Source organism: Epinephelus fuscoguttatus, linkage group LG18, assembly GCF_011397635.1.
Source record: "Epinephelus fuscoguttatus linkage group LG18, E.fuscoguttatus.final_Chr_v1".
NCBI lineage: Eukaryota > Metazoa > Chordata > Actinopteri > Perciformes > Serranidae > Epinephelus > Epinephelus fuscoguttatus.
In genome coordinates, this window is record NC_064769.1 from 13,150,949 (window position 1) to 13,171,946 (window position 20,998).

General features: G+C 41.8%; 1 protein-coding gene across 1 annotated transcript; it reads right to left on the minus strand.

Annotated features, from left to right (window-relative positions):
• Positions 1-95: 95 nt before the first annotated feature.
• Positions 96-20,558, minus strand: thbs4b (thrombospondin 4b). Its single transcript, XM_049604553.1, has 22 exons — positions 20,251-20,558; positions 15,000-15,197; positions 13,800-14,050; positions 13,581-13,683; positions 13,325-13,407; positions 13,159-13,210; positions 12,877-13,028; positions 11,507-11,644; positions 10,940-11,017; positions 10,679-10,831; positions 10,474-10,578; positions 10,282-10,389; positions 8,225-8,384; positions 6,153-6,271; positions 5,602-5,654; positions 5,289-5,482; positions 4,000-4,178; positions 3,345-3,393; positions 3,036-3,232; positions 2,709-2,881; positions 1,690-1,829; positions 96-1,427 (listed from the first exon to the last, which is right to left on the minus strand). The coding sequence occupies exons 1-22, from the start codon at positions 20,327-20,329 to the stop codon at positions 1,369-1,371; spliced, it is 2,823 nt and encodes a 940-aa protein (XP_049460510.1). The 5' UTR covers positions 20,330-20,558; the 3' UTR covers positions 96-1,368.
• Positions 20,559-20,998: the final 440 nt, after the last annotated feature.

Genomic DNA, 20,998 nt, shown 5'->3' on the forward strand with positions numbered 1-20,998 from the left:
ATAAGTTATGAAAGGTATGCACAGTCTCAAAATCTGAGGAAAAATAAAATAAATCCTGATATCACCTTTTAATTAAACATGAACATGAATTTCAATAAAGTTTAAAGCCCTTTATTTTAACCAGGTTCATGACTACATAGATATGAAATGATCAAGATGCCAAGGACCAAGTGATGGAAAGAGAAAATATGGTTACACTGAGCTTTAAGTTAATTTTCTATAAGGCACAGTCTGGAATTTTAATCATACAAAATATGGTCTGATCATCTTCTCTCCACAAAAGGAGCACAAATAAACATGATTGTTAAACAAATACAGACAGTTTATGATCAAAATGTAGAAAAAGGTCAGTAGAGGTTGATCCAAAATGAGAACTTCCCATGCGGTTGTTTGAACTGGAATAGATTTAAGCTAAAATCTCCACTGTATGGGAGCAAAATACTGTTCTTATAATGATGATCCTTATATTTTGAAAATACATGGAACTTAATGGAAACTGTTCATTATTAAAGTGGAAATAAACATGTCTTTTTGCTTCTACTTAATATAAAGTAAATGTTGATTGCACAGTGTAGTGGCCATAGAATAATGAGATCATCTGCATGTACATTGGTTCCTTATAGGCCGCGCTTTCATTTTGCAATTCTATCTGCCACCAGGTGCGAAAATGAAGGCTCAAGAGTGCAAAGCAAGTGCGTCAACCACTGCGCAAACAAAACAGGAAGAGGATAGCACTTTTGTTTCCCTGGTAGCTACCTGTAGTTACAAAACAGGATCAGTCTATGATCAGTTACTATACCCAGAAGTGAAAATGGCGAACGGTGGTTACTGTGGAAACTCCACCTGGGAAAAGAAAAGGAGCCCCGTTGCTAGGCCCTGAGGAAAACAGAAAGTGATTTGGTTATCTATGTGACAGCAGCACTAACAAAAATACCACTTGGAGACGTCAGGAGACGTCGAAAACTTGTCTGTTTCCACTTTAACCGTATGATATGTTGCATTATATTATCTTATGTTACATGTTCTTGTGTTGTGTTTCTTTCCTTATAATGTGATGTTGTATCACGTTCAGTAAGAATCATCATAACTTATAATATTCAGCATGGCACATTCGGCTGGAGTCTTTCAGAGATGATTAAACAGGAGGACACAGATAGAAAAGAAAACAGACATGATAATATGCACATACAGTACAAAGATTGTGTGGTTTTATATGCACTAAAACTGTACACATCAGTACACAAACAGACAGACACACACAAACACTCACACACATACACATACACACACAGACACTCGCTTACACATTCACACATTCCCACACAGAAGCAGTCTTTAGAGATCTGGTGTCATATTTTTGTCTCGACTTCAGAGTGAGTCAACGCCATGCTGAGTGCTGAACTCCTGGAAATCCTCTGGGATGGTGTCTGTGGAAGTGAGAAGTCAGGTATCATGAGACAAACTCCGACTCTGAAGCCCAGCGAGGCCAAACTAATTCTATTCACAGCTGTAGTCCCGTTTATGCAACAACAACATAAAATCTAAGCACTATACCTGTCCCACTTTCCAGACTCCTTATAAAGCACCACAACAGCAAAGAGACAAGTGCTCCATAGCATGCAGTCACAGCAATTGAAAATATTCAAAATAAAAATGTGTGGATTTTTGATGATGGTGTTCCTGTCTTACCGTTGCAGCGGTATTTCAAATTGGACCAGATGATATTTTCTTGAGAGAAACAGAACACACCGAGTCGTCCTCCTCTCATGGTCGTGTCAATAGTCACACCGGAGTCTGCCACCAGCTCTGTTCCCTCATAAAACCGAGCCCTACAGAAACACAAGACGTTTTAGAAATCTATATCCTGTGTTCTACTCCCAACATTTTGGGAAAACGCTTATCCTTGGCGCGTTCCATTTGCACTTGGAAGTCGGATTTTCAAATGAAACGCCTCCTGAAGTCAGATTACCAGCTTGGAAAGTTGGAGCAACCTCACTAACCCCGACCTTAAAATCCACAATAGCTGCTCTGCACATCAGCAGTAGTGAACGCTGTAGTAACGTCCTGTTTATTAGCACTTCTGTCTTTCTTGTGTCCCATTAAAACAGTCGTACACTCAGTGCGGTCCAACATTTGTTTGGGGACATGTTGCTATGGTGTTTGTATGTGCACAATACAGCGTAATGGGGTTGTTATTAATTGGTATTGCTAACCATGGCTAACGTAGCTTGAACTGGTATTGCTAACAATATTATATTTTTACAACTTGTACTGGAATGGGATCAACTCGGGTGTGAGTCCCATTTCTGACTTCAGAGGCAAATGGAACGCAGCATCATTTTCTTGCAGAGAGTTAAATGGGAGGCAGCCAGTTAGCTTAGCTTAGCATAACATAGCATAATGAATGTAATTGGGTAACAGGTAACATAGCTCTTTGAATATTACCTATACCTTGGCATAAAGCCAGGCTTGCTGTGTCCCCGTTTCCAGTCTTTATGCTAAGCTAAGCTAAGTGGCTGCTGTAGCTTCGTATTGAACAGACAAATATGAGAGTGGCATCTTCTCATTTCCCTCTTGGCAAGAGTGCTAATAAGTGTGTTTCCCAAAATGTTGATCTATTCCTCTAAAGAATGGAGAACCAGGCAGTTTCAATATGTGCTTGCATGGAATCAACATGTGAACAAATATCTAGAACATGTTTGTCGTACCTGATGTATCCGACCTGTGGGCGGTGCTGCAGGTACCAACGGTAGGACACCTTGTCCTTCCAGCCAACATTTCTGGGATCCTTCCACAGCAGACGCACCTGATCGTTGGTGTCTCCCGTGTGCCACAGCGAGTTTCTCAAGTGCTCCCCGGGGCCCGATCTAGACTTCACAGCCTGATGAGCAGCGACAGATAACAGAGAGAAGTGAGTGGGATGTGGAAGCAAACAGACAAGAGAAAGGCAGAAATGTGGAAAATATGTCGAGGGATAAAAATAGGATGAGTATGAATCTGCTGCTGGGGATCTGTGACATGACTTGTGCTTTCACCTTAAGCTGGATGCCCGGCTCGGCTACGGCTCTAAAGGGTGTCGCCTGCCAGTAGGTCTGTTCAGTCTGCTTCCACATCACCACGTAGAAGGAGGATGAGTCCTGGTATCCGAAGATGAAGCCGGCGTAGTCGTCGTCAGTCACTGTATTTACGTGAAATGTGCCCTCGAAGTCCACTCCACTGAAGGCAGTGTAACCTGACAACAGAAAGTGTAATCAGTACATTATTTATGTTCAGACTGAGTTTTTTTCTCAAGAACATTGTATATTTTGGTGACTGATATTCAACGTAGAAGAAATATGTCTTACCAACAGCTAGTCCTGGGTCACTGTTCATGGTCTGAACAATTTCCATTCCCTGTATGTGCAAGAGAAAGACTTTTAAATGAGGGATTGTACACTTTGATGCTTTTATTTGCTTAAGTCTTATTATTAGTCTTATTAATTGCAACTTACATTTAGAGTCTATTACAATTTGCAACCTGCAATAACTGATTGTTTGGCAGCTTGATATTAAGAACTTGTCAGCAAACAGTAGCTTATTAAGTTATGAAGCAACATTATTCATCATGAGTCGTGTTTGTGGCCACCTGATGAATGTAGTGTCCATTATTCACTCTCTTTTAGCTCTGTTTTTGGTCTCCACCATCTCCCGAGGTAAAAATCTGGCTCTTTAGTAGCTAAATGCTCCACTATGTTCACCAGCTTGTCAAGAACTGCATCTGTCTGCTGTTTAGTGCTGAGCAGGTGGAGCGTTTTTGCTGAAAAAATAACCGCCTGCTAAGGTAAAAGATGAGGCTAAGAGACTAAAACAGTAAAGCTGGGGATTGGACAGCTAAACAATGAGCTGAAATTTGCTTTAAAGCTATTAAGTCAAGGGAAGCTGCAGATTCAAGTGATAATTTTCTCTACATGTATCACTACAAGTGACAAATGGGAAAGTTTAAGCACTCAGCAGTCTCACCTGGTTCAAAACAACCCAGTTGGGGTCAATCTGGGCGTCGCCCTCGGGGTCCAGCACCACAGTCTGATAGGCCCTGAAGTCAGTCAACGTAACCTCAGCATTCTCAGGGCAGTTGTCGATCCTGTCTATCACTTTATCCTGGTCAAAGTCAGACTCACACACGTCTCCAACGCCATCATCTGAGGGACAATAGAGACAGGATTAAATTTTTAGAAAGGCTATGGATGCTCATTTCATGACCGAGGTGCAGGTGCAGACATTTGTTGTGTGCTCGTGACTGTGTTGCATCAATTATGCAAAGAGATAAGCTCCCCTATCCTTTTAAAACCAGTGTGTTTCTTGCCTTGTCACGACAAGGAGATTTTAGACTGGCTTTAACAAAAATGTCAAAAAGGCCTCTCTCCAAAGGAAATTGATGTCCAGGAGCTGCAGAGCTACAAGGCCTGAATACAAAACATCCCAAATATGCTGGCAACGTGCAAAAATGGTCTTTCTTAGCGGGCTATTCACATTTCAGCAAAAGAACAAGGCTGTGTGTTGCATTTGCTTAATTTAGATGGATTGTATTGGAGCTCACTCAGTCTGTACCCTGCTGAGTGAGTGTGCTTTCAGAATTAGAAATGCTGTATTTGCCATGCTAAGAGTGCAATGCTGTAGTTTCTCTAGCATATTAGTTGGTGATTGTTTTGAGTAGTATGTCATGTGCAGCTCTGAATCTGATGATATGGATTATTAAATGGAAGGAAATGTTTTTCCTCCATGATGGAGTCATGATACACTATTAGGAAAGTCAATGTGCGACAGCTATGGCATGAAAAAGATCACAGTTTTGGTGGTTCTTGACATAAAAGCTGCATTTTGTGCTATAGATGCTCAGTTTGGCGAATGCATGAATGTTTTGTTGGTACATTTTTTTGTGTTTTTATGTATTCCAAACTGTTACCTCCACTTTACCTCACTTAACTCCCCGACTGCCAACAAAATCTGCCTTGCCCCAGTTGATTTGAACTGACACTTCACTCCCATTGACTTTAAAGCCTATTTTTACACAGGTAATGTCAAAATGAGTCACAAATGGTGCAGGCTTTCAGCCAACTAAATTGCCACTTAATGTGCTCAGGGTTGCTTTTGTCTGATCTGCATGGGTGTGAAAGTGGGGCCCAAAATGCCATATAAAGGTAAGTCAAGAACAGTTCAGGGAGATCACCATGCTGATTGTTAGTCAAGGATTTTAACAGTCACATCTAAACATTGCTGTAAAAGTGCTACATATTTAGACTAGCACTCACTGTTGTCGTCAATTTGGTCAGGGTTTGGTACCAGCCGGCAGTTGTCTGGTCCCGGTGGTATAGTGTCAGGGATCCCATCGTTGTCGTCGTCATCGTCACACTCGTCACCCAGCCCGTCTTTGTCGGTATCCAGCTGGGAGCTATTTATCACGAACGGGCAATTATCCTTGGTATCCTGGTGACCGTCGCCGTCACTACAGTGGAAGTGACACAATCACATGATGTGAATAAATACTCCAGTACTAGCAGTAGTAGAAAAGGCAGTTCTGATATCTACAAGAACACAACATAGAGACTGTGACAATATTATTACCTGTCCTGGTTTGTGTCACAGGAGTCTCCAACCAGGTCGTTGTCAATGTCAGACTGAAACAAGAACAGAGAGTTCACTGTTTTCTCACACATGAAATGCTCAGATCCTTTACTTCAGTAAAAGTACCAATGCAGCCTTTGAAAATACTCTATTAAAAGTAAAAGTCCTTCATTTTGGACCTAAAGAGAATGTTTTAACGGAAACCAGCTAGGAAGTTTATAAAGGAACAACGTCATAGACATCTGAATCATGACACCCCCAAATGACACCAAATTTGTTGCAGTAGGTCACAAACTAAAAATGTCTACAGTGGTTTAATCTTTAAAAATATGTTGTATTTTATAAGCTTATCATATAGTTTAATGTACAATCTTAATCTCAAAAGGAACTAGGAACTTCAGCTGTGAGAAAGAAATTGTAGTTAATATAAAATGGAAAAGCTGAGGTACAAGTACCCCAAATTCTACTTCTGTACAGTTTAATAAAAGTAATCAGTTATTTTTCACTGAACTATTTTTCTCCATCCATCCATCTATGTGGCTCTGACTGACCTGATTTGGGTTGGGGATGTCGGGGCAGCTGTCACAGGCATCTCCCACTCCGTCTCCGTCCCGGTCCCTCTGGTCTCTGTTCTGTACCCGCTGGCAGTTGTCCAGAAAGTTCTTCAGGCCTGCTCACCAATTAACAAGAGGAGATGATTCGTGTTATTTAGCAGTCAGTTGGACTCCTTCTCAACAGTGAAAACAAATTATTGTCATGTATGATACATTCAGAGACGGCAGAAATAGAACTTGAGAAATTACTCGGTAATGCAGTAACAGAATCTTGACTCATATGTGATCAGCGCTGTGTTTGACAGTGTAACTGCTGTTCACAAGCGATGATTGACACGTTTGACAGCAGCTCTTTTTGAAAATGATCTGTAATTGGCCAAAGTCTCCTGTCACAGGCTAGATTTTCTAAAGTCTGAAAACAGCCAAGCAGAGGAGCAAAAGTTTGGTGTCCTATCAGACCACTTGAATTACAAAATACTCAAAGTTTATTATAGGGTTTTGTTGTCTGATATCAGAATTTTTCGCTTGTTACACTTTGCTTCCATCTTAAATCTGACATTGCCTCCGCTCTATTCAATTGACATGGAGGAGGAAGATTCCATTTTCCCTAAACAAGCACTAGAGACCAAAGTATTCGCCTAAATCTAACATCATATGTCCTTGTCCACACTGACAAGTAACCATGCCAACATACCTGTTTAACTAGGGTTTTAGGAGTTAACAACTACAATGTTGGGAGATATTAAGTATTGGTTTCTATTTAGAAGCAATCTCGTAACCCATTTTCGGTCTGACAAAGCCTCTGGGGGCTTAGGCTAATAATTAGGGCTGATCTGGTGTAGCCAGCGGATATCCTGGCTAAGACTTCCTCTTTCATGTGCCGATCATTTCGGCAAATCTTTATAAACAGATGTCTGCATATAAATGCAGATGAATAAAGAATAAATAAACAGATTACAAACAGAAACCAGAACACTTCTTACACTAAAATCTTGTTCCACTGCCTATAGAATCTACATATATATGCAGAATCTGTTTAAAGAGGTTAATTTAGAAGTGCCTTCATATCTACAGTGCTCACCATTGTTGTTATTACTCCTCATTGGTTCCGGCTCGCCGTTTGACAATGCTTATTACAGCTTTAGTGCCGCCTGTGGTGCTGATCGGCTAACCGAGTCCCCCTACAGTGCTTATTGGTTGTTTTTTTAATTTTTATTTTAACCGAGAAACTGATGCTTCATGTCGAAATGCCAGACGAATCAGTCAACACAAACTCGGTTGAGTGGGCGGATTCAAACATCTGAACCCAGACAAGGTTTTTGCTCACTGATACCTAAATTAAACTGCCTACTGCAGTTTTAATGGAGAGAATAATCAGCAGATTGTTGTTGATCAGTTAAAATGATGCATTATAGTAATACTTTCTGTCATTTTCCTGACAAACAGTGAGTGAAGTCAATCACTGAATTTATATTTGATTAAAGAATACACAGAGAAACTGAGACGTTACATCCATACTACTACTGCCACTAGTTTTTTTTATGGCATGTTGTTCGTCACTTGACCACTGGGTTGCACTGTTGTATTTGCTATGAAGGTGAACACCAGCTTGTGCTCAGATTTGCCGGCCCTGTTTTTTATTCCTCGCAGGGAGGCAGCAGCAGCACTACAAATGCATAAAGGTCAAGCAGCAGCGATAGAGGAAAAACTATCTTCTCTCCTGTGGCGGTTTTTGAGGTGCAATCATGCTGGTGAATGATCAAAGCTTGTGTTCGCTCAGGGGTCAGACTGCTGTTGGCCTTGACTTTTTTTTTTTTTTTTTTTTTGGCAGTGCTATTTCTCATGCCTCAGCTGGCTCCTAAAAGCATCCATATTACTTCATAGTAATATATTTCTATAAGATGATTGAGAGTGATGTGTAGTGTAAAATATGTCTGTAATTTAATGTAAGAGCAGGGTGGAAATGTGAAGGAGAGAACAGGGTAATAAGTCATAATAGTGATTGCCTTCAGTGATGCTGGTTATATAAGCACCAGCGTCAGTGTTAGTGATGTAATTTATCTCCATACCGTCTCCATCCATGTCGTCATCGCAGGCGTCCCCTTTGCCGTCGCCGTCAGTGTCCCTCTGGTCAGGGTTCTCCACCGTGCGACAGTTATCACAGGCATCGCCGTGGCTGTCCTTATCAGTGTTCTTCTGGTCCACATTCGGCTTCAACCAGCAGTTGTCCTGAGACAGACAGAGAGCACAAAGGTCTCATTCACAGCATGTATTTGTTTCCACTGGACTAGAAAAGCTAGATAAAACATGTTAATTATAAATAACAGAGTCAGATTTGCTGTTTTTCTCAGTTTATAAGCCATTTTATAAGCTACAGCTTCCTTATTGTCATAATGCGCAGCTTTTAATTATCTTACATGATTATAAGTTAAACATCTTTGAGTTTTGGACTTGTGGTTGGTCAAAACAAGCAATTTGAAGATATCACCTAGGACTTAAAGATGGTCTATGCCAGTGGTTCCCACATGGTCTAACCACAGAGTCCAGATTTCTCCTTAGTCATTGGTTCAAGGTCCACACAGTTCTACATATTTAGCATTACACTTCAGTGTTTGGCCATGTCGTTGACGTAGTTTGCTGTCTCTGTTAAGCAGCTATCTGTTATTCACTCACTCTACAGCAGGAAGCAGCACCTCAAAATAAATGCTCTGTGCCGGATGTTCACTGTACTTCAAAATAAAGTGTCTTTTTTCCAAACTTGACACAGTCGCAAGTCACTTGTGGTCCATTCAGATTGGACCCACGCCCCACCAGTTGGGAACCACTGCTCTATGCGACATTCAGAGCATGAATATGACAGTAAACAACTATGTTGTGTTGTAATTTGAGTTTTTCAGTTATTTGCTGTGATAGCCTGTCAGGCAGTGTATGCATGTCAGTGCATGTGAGTCCCTGTGTGTGTATCCCACTGGCTAGCTTATTGCTGCCGCTCTGCGCTGCGCTTATATGGCAGTTACTGCTGATAATGCCATCCCGACCACGATGGCGCTGGTTAAAGAGGTTGCAATTTGGCTGGATTTTCAAAATAAAAGCCCCCAGAGTGTACCAGGAGTTTTCCAAGGGGCCCTGGACAAGGCTGGATTTTCAAATTAAAAGCCCCCAGATGGCAGCTTGACTCACTGTGATAGAACAGCATTGTCACAGAAGTGTAAAGCATAGTTTATGCTCGACGCAGTCGCAAGTGTGCGAGATTTGCACACCACAAATGACGTAATCGCGCACCTGGCGACAGCCGCGCGCTGGTGCTTCGTGAGGTCATGCACCTCCAGGATTTTGAAACTTCGCAAGCCACACTAGTGTTCAGTTCAAAATGAATGAATTTGAAGGAAGACTAGCTGAAGTGCATCTGTTCATCTACAGCCCACATTGGCTTCCCAAGCTGGCTGGCTTTTGCAACACTTTTGTCTGGTCAAAAGCCATAAATATAACAATTCCTCCTCCTCTGCAATCCATACTTTTCGTGCTGCCATCATTGCTGTTTACATTATTTTATTTATTTTCCACTTGCTTCTACTTCTACTGTTTTATGCCTGCTTCTACTACTCCCTATAGTATTTTTTCTCTACCGCTCCCTGTCTTTGCGGCGAATACTGCAACGGAGAATGTGCCAAGTATAAATGCCTTCTCGCTCTGTTGATGTGCACACGCAATCCGCGAACAGAGCCAGGCGAAGGTGTAACTGAGGCTTAAGGCCTACCATTCAGCCCCCCCACCCCCCTCAAGGTTAACACCATTAGCTCTCTCAGTCTCTTGCTGTTGTTAGCACTGTTTGTGCTGTTAGCGCTAGCTAACCGCCAGCGCAGTCAACTCCATGTTGAGAGCCAAGTGCAGACAATCTAAATCAGACTCTGAATCGCACATATGCTCTGAATATCATATACCGCTCTTTTAAGGAAATTGCGATATGCATTTTCTAACTCTTTTCTGACCTTTTCATGATCAAAACAATCAATAAATTGAAACAGAAACAATTAGAAAACAATCAACAGATTAATTGCTAATTAAAATCATCATCAGGTGGAGCCGTTGTGTGCTTGCATGCATTTGTGAGAACATTTTCACCAACCTGCTCGTTTGGTATACCGTCACCATCTGCATCATCATCACAAGCGTCTCCTTGACCATCTCTGTCGGCATCCTCTTGACCAGAGTTTGGAACGAAAATGCAGTTATCCTGTAAGGAGATGTTACAGTAATTTTTTAAAAGCCTGCCTATCACAGCAAAGTTGCATCTGCTGACAGTTTTCACTTGGGTTACCTTTTTACAGTTTGCATCTTTGCATTTGAGTTTTTCATCTGGGTATCCATCAATGTCAGTATCCTTCCCACACAGGTATCCGTTACCGGCCCAGCCGATTCCACACTGACAAGACAAAGTATACTCTTCAGAAACTCAGACAGCATGTATACGGAGTTGTGCTTATGCACAGTATGTGTGAGTTAAAAAAGGAGTGAAATCCCACCTGACAATGGACTGACCCGTCCCTCTCTACCATACACTGGGCGTTGACATCGCAGGGGTTGGTCAGGCTGTTGCCACAGCTGATCTCTGGCTTACAGCCCTTCACCTGATCTCCTGTGAAGCCTGACTTACAGCTGCCACAGTGGTACGAGCCCTGTGCGGGAATGAGGACATCTGGTTTCCTTGGACAGCCACACAAATGAAATAATTGTCCCACATGAGCAACATGTAGTGTTTGGATAACACTCTACAGTGGTCTTACCACAGAGTTGTGACAGATTGAGTTTGCAGCACAGCCTCCGTTGTTGGGCCCCTTGCATTCATCAATGTCATCACAGACCTGGAATGATGAATGTAAGATGTGAAATCATCAAAAAGTTTTGTCTTTATTAAAATCTACCTTCTTTCCTTTTTTATCTGATTTCAAGGTTCCAATGATTACTGTATAAAATACACACTTAATAGTGGTGGAAAGTAATTAGGTAGTTATACTCAAGTACTGTTCTTTTCTACAGTTTTAAGGTACTTTTGAGTATATATGCCTCTGCTCCACTACATTTCAGAGGGTCTGAGTTTATTATCTCTGATTATATACGAAGTTAAAGGTGACCTGTCCCAAGTGTTATATCATAATTTTACTTACACCATTTATTTTACAGCTACAGCTATATATTTGTCCTGGTATTTTATTGATATCCCATATGTACTAAATATTTACAGCATTATCTAAGCACTACCCAGTATTCTTTTATAAACCTCTTTCTAATGATCTTTTTCGTTCTAGTCTCATTTCGTTTCTGTATCCTCCATATTTTATCTTCTCTTTTACCTGTTTGTTGGTCTGAGCGAACAAAATGCCCACACCCTCGATTGCCAGGCCGGTGTAGCCCAGCGGACAGGCATCACAGCGGAAGCCCGGGGCGGTGTTCACGCACTTCACTCCAGGGAAGCAGGGGTTAAACTGGCACTGCAGGAAGAAAGGAGGACAGGAGCTCTGTTGAAGCTGCAAAATGTATGTGGTTCTCACAGGGCTTCTCCCTGAAAGCTTTTAGGTTTGATGACACTTTTGCTCATGCAAAAAAGAGAATGCTGAAGGGGCCAGTCCTTATAAAAAGGGGTCAGTGCAAACGCGAGAAGACAGACAGGCAAACACACACGCACTCACACACATCCTTATACTTCTATCCTCTCAAGGATCTCATTAACAGTAATGCCTTGACTTTAACTGAATTCCCAAACTTATACCTTTACTTGTGGCTTTTACTCCTGAACCCCATTATACCATATTAGCTTCTGTGAGTTGCATTTTATTCCCTCTCTGTCTCACCTCATATCCTGTCACCTCTTTGCTGCCTACCTTTGAATAAATGCCCCAAAATAATTTAAAACACAGCATCCAGAATAAATAGTACTAACCGCTGCCTACACAGTGGCAGAGCATCTGTATGGAAATACAGAACAAAACAAAAGCTCAGGCTCACACTTACCTCATGGTCATTAAACAAAATTTGTAAATTACCCACCCTTCCATTAAATGGCTAGTTATCATCTTTTAGGCATTAAGTTGGGGGAATACACAACTTTACTGAAGCGTAAGTATAATCTTAACCATAAACCTAAATTATAGCCCTAATATACAAGAATTGAAGTTAAACAAGGTGGTAACACATCGTAAAGGAATACGTCATCCCCCTAATGACATTTGTATATCAGTTACCCACTCCGTCTTACGTTGATTCTGTGAAGAAAACTTTTTTCCCCGCATGCCTCCACAGTGAACAAAGTATCTAAAAACTGAGAATGTTCTTGAGGTCATTAGGGTCCACATTTAACAAAAGCAAAACTATATCAAAACCTTCCATTTACAGACCTTCCATGAGACTTGGATTATACTGCACAAGTTGTGTGAGAGTATGTGAATGAATGTTCTGATATAGTTTTGCTGTTGTTAAATGTGGACCCCTATTGCTTCAATTAATCAAAAATATTCTCATTTTTTTGGATTCTTCGCCCATTGTTGAGACATGCTACAAAAACAAAGTGTTCTTCATGAATTCAGTGCAGCACGGGGTGAGTAATTGATATAAAAACGGTCATTTGGGAGGTGAAGTCTCCCTTTAAGAATGTCCTTCGTCTGTAGATTTTAAACTCATATTGATTCTCACAAGTGTAGAAGTAGAAAAACACACTGGGCCTTACCTCATCCACATCATCACAGTTGAAACCATCCCCAGTGTACCCATCAGGACATGGTCCACACTCAATACCATCGGCGGTCTCCGTGCACATACCATCACGGAAACAGACACCTGGGGCACACCTTGGTTTCACCACCTCAGTACCACCCAGACCTTAAAGCAACAGAGGAAAGATACATTTAATTAATCATCTGCTATTTTATTTTGTTTATTAAACAATTTCAGACTGTTCATGAAGCATCATATTTACTGGTGACATGACTGTTACTTGACACAATCTTACCGCAGGCCTGACACTCTGAGATGGTGTTTCTGAGAAATGAAGTCTCTTTAACCTGGAAAAGGTCAAACATAAACAAATTTATATGCAATCAGGCAAGCTGTCGGGAAGGTCAGGGGTGAGGAAGCAGGGATTAAGTGGCCCCAGAGGAGCTGTTAGTGGTAGTCACCTGCTGAATGAGGACGTCTTTCAGCTCATTTATCACCTTTGTTAACTCCAGCATTTGATTGGACAGCTGCTTCGTGTTGACCCCTAAGAGAAAGGGACTGTTATTTTGTTAAGCTGAAGCAGAGGTGGGGGATTCACCGAGCCTGCTCTCAAGTCACTCTGACAAATACAGACTGTTGTTTTCCAAACACTGGGATTGTTTTACTCAGAAACACTTGGCCATCTCTGTGGACATTTGCTTTCCACAAGAATCTTACCCAGAGTTTGGACGGAGTCTCTTTGTTGGAAATGGCAGTCTTGTAATGAAGCAACATTTTCAAATGTGTCCCCAACCACCAGCTTGAGCTCGTCTAAACTCTCCTGTCACAATAAAACAGGACAAAGTGAACAACCGAGCCATTTGGAAACCTCCAGATCCATTATGGGGAAAGAAACATATTCATTATTGTGTGGAAATACTGTAAGTGATGGGTCACCTGGTCTCTGGCTTGCATGGTCTTTAGATCCACCGTACCATAGCCTGCTGGCAAACCCTGGAAGGCAGCGGGGAGATCCCTGACTGTCTCCACCAGCCTGCAGTCCAGATGCAGCTCCACCCCGCCTGGCCCCTGCTGCTGCATCCCCTTCAGGTGAAATAACAGTCGGTGTACTTGGCCATCTGCCAGCACCAGGTTGTTGAAGGTTACTGAGCTCATCCTCTTGTCAGTCCGCAGGTAGCGTAACACAGCTTTGGGAGGACAGAGCCGGGGAAGAGGAAGGAAAGAAAAGATAATAGCAGGGGATAGAGGAGGAGGAAATTACAAGGAGCATTTACTGTAAAAGGGTTGATTCATCCAAATTACAACAAGACTAAGAGTCTACAGCCTCGCTCGATGCTCTATGGGGCTGTTCTTATGCACAGAGGTTCTCTAAGCTTAATGGTAACATCAGCATGTTAACATGGCAGGCTGTTCTCATGCACTGTTCAAATATACAAAATGTAATGCACCACAGTTTGTATATAACACATGTAATCATCACCCAGTAATTTGTGCATATCCCACATAATTGGAAAGGCTGCCATCACGTGACCTACATATGTGTTGACTGCAGTGAAGAAGGAAGTAGTATAGACCTAAAGTCTGGCTAAAGAGAAGGGTTGGGGTGGTGGACAGGTCAAACAGCACAGGACTTTCTCCTGGTAGGCCGGTGTTTGGGACCATGTGACCTTTGAGTTATTTTGAGATATGTTGTCACCATGTTTCCTTTCCTAAACCTAATCTAAGTAACTCTAAGTCAAGTACAACTTTACGTTTAGTACATAACGTCATTCATGAGCCACTAATTTCTTAGATATCATACAAACTGTTGTATGTGAATTGTCATGAGATATCATATGAACCATTAGGAGGATACGTTGAACATGGTCACAGCGAAAATGCTAACATGCTGATTTTAAGCTGGGGTAATTTTGATTAGCATGCTAACATTTGCTAAATGGTACCTGTAAAACCAAAACAAAGAGCTGAAAGATGCTAAAATGCTCAAGAGCACTGAGAGGATTTGCAGCTCTTTATGATAATTCTCTGCAGTTTCATCATTATAAGTGACTTTACACAGTCATTTAACACATTAACACAAAAATGTTGATTAGTGCAGCTTCAAACTGCACCAGAGCCTCTCTTAGGGTCTCCTACCTCTATTGAGCTTCCCCATCACAGTGAATTCAAAGTACTTGCTGTTGTCCCTGGGGTTGTATAGGGAAAACACAGTGGTTCCGGTCTTGGGCTGCAACTTGAAGGAGGTTAGGATGAAAGCCTCGTTCACTCCTTGCTCGGCCAGACCCCCCTGCAGCAGGTCTGGCAAGCAATCAGGCGAGGTGAGCAGATCATAGACTGTTGACAGGGATGGGAAAAGAGAGAAGTGGTAATGCACATGAGTAATGGATGATGAGATATATGAATATTTACAACCTGCAGCCGTTCCGATCCCTGAGTAAACACATCCTGCGTTGACGAGGAGAAGATGATGATGTTGACCCAGTGTTTGTTGCTCTTGCGAGACGCTGTGTCAATCAGTCAGCGCAAACTTGGCAGGCAGAGTTGGCTCAGAGAAATCAGAAAGACGTGGATTTCGAAGCAGATCAGAGCTATGTGCTGTGACGCTTAGGTGTGTGGTGTTATTATAACTTTTTTTTTTTTGTCAGATCCACGACAAAGCTGCTAAGCTTATGAGACTTATTTGAGCTCTCATTTTCTGCCACAATTCATTTATTGTTCTCACAGGCAGAGAGGTATGGCAGGCTTAAGACATATCTACTGACAAGCTGCTTAGTGGGTGTGAAAAGCCAGAGGGACACTGTACACCTCATGGTTAGAGTCCTCCTTTAATAAAGTGACTTGGGAGCTGGGCAGGCCATGAGAGGATGTGCAGCGAATCTCTAGTCCGCCATCTGCACGCATCATGAATGCACAAGCACCCTGAAAGCAGTCTGCAAGGCCCACAGTCATAAGGGAGCAAAATTGCTCCCAAATGCTCCCAGAGATTGGTCGCTGTCAGCCAAGATTGCGAAGCATGATCCCCAGATGAGGTCTCTCCTTTTTTTCTCTTTTAACTCTCTCCTCGTGTTTCGTCCCTCACATGCTGTATTTCAGCAAAACACGGGGGCTTTAAAAAAAAATGTTACCGTTAAATGTGGCTAAGCCACTGGAAATGGCTGCTCACATAGTGTTGTCAACATCCCTTTTACTGAGAAGGAGATGAGTCTTTTGTGTTCATGATTGCAAAAAGATCACCTGTTGAGCATTATGCAAACGGATAGATTCTTTTTGACTCAATGTGACGAATCAGTTTGTTAAATTCACAAAAATCCATAAATGAACAAAACAACAAGAGAGGAAATGAACCTCAGTGCGTGTTTTTAGATTTACTGTAACACTACAAAGACACTCACACAAAGCACACAGTCCTGCTGACCATAAATCTTCTGGACAGAGGGCTTTGTGGGGGTCAGGGTCGTCTTACACCAGAGATCCTGAGAAAGTGCCTCATTTCACCCCCTGATTAACCTCTGATTTCAAGCTTCATAAAACTAGTTCAGCTGAAAGCCATAAAGTAATCCAGTGTCTTGTCCTCTCCTTAACACCAGCATATAAATCTATCACGGTTACAGAGCACTATAAAGTGTACAAATGGTCAGCATTCTTCATTTTACTGCTGTACAAATACCCTACATCTGAGGGCCTGTATGTTGACAGCTGTGATTTATCATAGCTTCCTGTTTAGAAACACCTAGTCAACCATTAGTCATGATGGAGGAATTACATCATCAACATCAGCATGTAGTTAACATAAACAGTAAAGTCACATTTTCACAGTTACTGACCTGATAGAAGCCGAGATCCATCATAGTTCATGATGTAAAGTAGTCTAATAATAATATTTTTCTCTCAGTTGCATTTAAAAGGGACCTATTGTGCTCATTTTTTAGGCTTCGTACTTGTATTTAAGTTTTCTACTAGAACATGTTTACAAGCTACATTTAGCGCCTGTCTTTTTAAGTCCCCCTCCCGATAAAGTCCTCTCTGATTGGTCAGCGTTTTGGGGTCACTGCAGCCAGAGGATGATTGTAAAGGATAATAGTGTCACTTTTTACTGTGAATTGAGAATACATTTACAACATAGGCAACCAAGTTTACATGTTTCTCTGATTTTAGCATGTAGCTACATGTACGTTAGCAGTGTACTTGCAGCAGAAGAGTGACTGTAATCGAGAATAATGACACTTTCTACCATGAAAAGTCATTATTGAAAGCTTCTAAACACAACTGGACATGTTCTAGCAGTAATATGATCCAAAATTGGGGAGAAATTTATAGCATTGGCAAAATAGTTTACATGTTTCACTGACGTTAGCAAGTAGCTACATGCAGCAATGTAGGCTACAACACTTATAGCAAAGACAGTGGATAAACCAAGACGGTCCACTGTGAGTCAGTTTTCTATATCAGTGTCACGTGGGGTTCGCAACCACCACGCCCCTTTAGGAGACTACAGCAGGTCCTGAGTCCTTTGACTTCAGTGGGAGAAATGAACGTGATTATAGATTATGGCCGATTCTTTCGCCCCATAGTCGCGGAAGCAGATATTGGACCCATTTATCACAAGCCACATACAGTATCTTCAGAACATTCCAACGCCAAAATGGCAAATTTCAGATGGACAAATCAGGAGAAAAATTACTTTGTTCAAGACCTGTGTCTGTCTCAACAACACTCTCTCGCGAGATCCAAGGCAACAGATAGCTCCTCTCTGGTGCTGAAATCAGTGCAGTTTCACCAAAGATACTGGATTAAAAAATATTTTATCCAGCGGATGTGTTAGTTACAACATGATTGAGCTAACTGGAGTAGTTTCATGTCGTATCCAACAACGGGAGGCTTTTAACAGATGACGTCCTGATGTTAGCTTTGCTGCTGCTGTAGCTGTCCCTGTCAGCTGCAGCAACTGATGCTTTCTAGACATCGTGATTTCCCAGAACTGAATAAATACCACACATAGCAACACAAAACTGCTTTGCTAGCTCAATCATGTTGTAACTACGATATCCGCTGGAAAAAATATTTTTTTCACGGACCGTTTATTGAGTTACTGAGTTATTACAGACACCGCTAACGGCTAACGGTTAGCCCAGCTAATCTACGATAACCAAGTGAGGTTGGGATACTCATCTTTGGGCGGTTCTCCATCGTCTTTGATTGGGCTACGGGGGACAACGCCTACTTAGGAGACTGGAAATGTATACCATTTTATACAATGGGGGTATATTGTAGGTGAGCCATCTTGTTATAATACAGTATCTTTGCTTATAGTAGCATGCCTGGAGGACATAACCATATAAAGTAATCCAGCACACTATGATCATACTGTGACACTATATCATACTGTAGCCAGACTAGAAAAAAATGTTGGAAGTGGAGTGTTCAAGGTGGTAGGAAGCCCGAGGATTTACTTCTACATAGCCTATACGTTTACTTCATTATGTGAAACTTTGGCCATGTTTGATATGAAAACCTTTCACTGTAACACTGTAAGACACAAAATATGGAAAACCATAATATGTCCCCTTTAATTTACTAGAGACAAAAAACATTTAAAAAACCTCCAATAAGTTTTTTTTTCATCCATCTGGGAACAGTGGGAACAAGTTGTGAAGACATTATACCATCACTTTTAAGTTGATATGCTGAACTTGTTAGGAAACAGTTGCTTAATTACACATCCAGCAGTTACAGAGAAACATTATCATTCATTTGGAGCCAGTTAAAGAATGTAAGTCCAATATTCAATCTCTTTTAGCTCTGTTTTTGGTCTCTAGCAACCCCCGAGGGAAATATCTGGCTCTGTGGCTGCCAAATCCTCCACTGTGTTCCCCTGCTAGTCACTAACTGTGTCTGTCTGCTGTTTGGTGCTGAGCAGGTGTACTGTGGGTTTTTAGAGCTTTTTTTTAATGACAACAGCTGCCTACTGTTGCCTAAAACGACACTATGAAAGAACCAAAACAGTAAAGTTGCAGCTGGGAAGCTAAAAAATGAGCTGAAAGTCACTCTAAAGCTCTGTAAAGCTGAGAGAGCTGCAGATTCAGGTGATGATTCTCTGTAGGTTCAATAATGCGAGCGACCCCTTTCACATTGTCATTTGATACACTGTTATTATAGAAATATCGATTATAGCTGCTTTAAAGGTGTGCTTTGTCCCCGGGCAGGGAGTCTTTGTGCCCAGAGTAGAAAGTGAGTTTCGAATTCCAGTAATCTTAGCTCCCTCTGAAGTCATCCTTGAGACATTCATATTGATCAATAACCCTTTACGGAGACAGAAAGGCTTTTTTGTGCTGCTCAAATCTTACCTACCGCAGCTTTAAATCGGTCTCCTGGCTCTTGAGCAATTCCAGTCATGCGGACAATGCGTCATTTGCAAGGGAAATGATAGATGATGGACTCCATTAAACTGGACTTGTTTTATACATAACATCAGGCGGCTATTACCAAAAGATTGTAGGGATTAATGGGTGCACGAAAGGTGTGCAATCTATCACCAGAGTGATTTGTAAGAAGCTGATAAACCATCAACACTAATATATCTACATGCCGACTGCAGCTCGGGTTTTGTGTGTGACCTTGAACAAATCTGTGTGGGTCTGTGTGAGAGGGAGAGAGAGTTTGTGCGTATGTGGGACTTGAAGTTCAATATTGCGCCCAGATCATCTCTGATTATTCCCATGTGTGCGACCCTAGCTGGGACTTTGTTTGAATTAATGCGAGCCAGAAAGCTGAACCTCCTGAAGCTGAAGTAATCAAGCAAGATCTGGCTGGATAGATATGGAAAGCAGGGTGACTTTACTTCAGCAGAGAGATGTCTACTTTTATTCTTTATCTTTGTCGAGCCCCTGTCACAAACACAAAAAATGTATTTGAGGGCCTCATCTCTTCTCGAACTGACGGGGAGATTTAGCATTTTATTCGTACTTCAGTGAGTATCACACACCATGTCTAATCCTTTGTGTTCTTTGGGTCTGCATATGATATTCTCTTTCACAGTGTCTGCTTTATCCATTATGCATTGAACTCATACATAGTGTGTTAAAATACCCAGTGGTGGAGCCATTAAATCTTTCTTGACAGATAATGAAAATGGAGGATTACATCACAGCCAGGATGTCAGAAAAATGCGGCATTCAAATAAAATCAAAGACATCTTTCTTTGTGTGTGTTAAATTTTTAACAGAGAACCTAAAAAGCTTTTCATTTCTTCAATTGTTGTCATCCCTCAGCAGAAACCACAGCTGTGGCAATCAGTTATCACCTATCAATGGCACATTTTGTTAAAATTGTAATTACATTTAAATAATTGCTATGAAAAGCAAATTAAAACACTTCAGATAATACTCACCTAAAGCCTGGGCTTCCACGTGTGAGCTCAGTTTTAATAGCAGCTGCGAGGCCAGAATCAGGGCCATCCACACACCCATTTTGTCCTTCCAGCTGGTCCCAGATCAGCAGTTTCTCTGGAGTGACTTATCAGTATGTGACACAGTGGCAGTTTCCCGTATGTCTGCTCCTGCTGTGAGTGGTGCGTTTGTGTCCGTGCTTCCTTTTTGAATCAGATGTGAGACAAGCCTGTCATGGTAAGCCTAATAGAAGCTGCCGACTGCTTTTGTCTGTGTCTCAATTGGTGTGTGAATGTGAAGATCGCAGGAGTTTTAGCGAGGGAGGAGCATCAGGGCCAGAACCTGCTCTTAAAACCTTCCTCAGACGGCCCCATGCAGAGAAGGAGTGACCTGGAGAAACTGTTTGCATTGGCTCCAGCTGACTGCTACCAATTCCCACAGGCTCTTAAATAAATGTGCTGTATATGAGTACCTAATAATCCAGTCTAGGAACCCATGTTAGGACACTGAAATTGTATTTCAACTCAAAGTGAGCACGGATTAATTTTAGACTCTTGAGTTCATGCTTGAGGTGAAATTCTTAAAAAAAGTGTTTCCCACCTCCAGCGATCAGACTTTGAGTATTTATTTCACACTCTGTCTGAAAACACAGAGAGATTCTTTCACTTTCCTTCCAGGGATCAGATGTGACACCTTCCCCATGTGCCCTCGTTTCCCCCCTCCGTCCCCGGGCAAAGTCAGGAAATGAGC

Bases quoted from the DNA above. Each gene is read 5' to 3' on its own strand.
- thbs4b (XM_049604553.1), bottom strand. From the start codon at position 20,329: ATGGGTGTGTGGATGGCCCTGATTCTGGCCTCGCAGCTGCTATTAAAA. The intron at 13,408-13,580 runs GTAAGATTCTTG...CCTTTCTCTTAG, and splicing joins AGACTCCGTCCAAACTCTGG to GGGTCAACACGAAGCAGCTG. The intron at 5,655-6,152 runs GTCAGTCAGAGC...TTCTTGTTTCAG, and splicing joins ACATCCCCAACCCAAATCAG to TCTGACATTGACAACGACCT.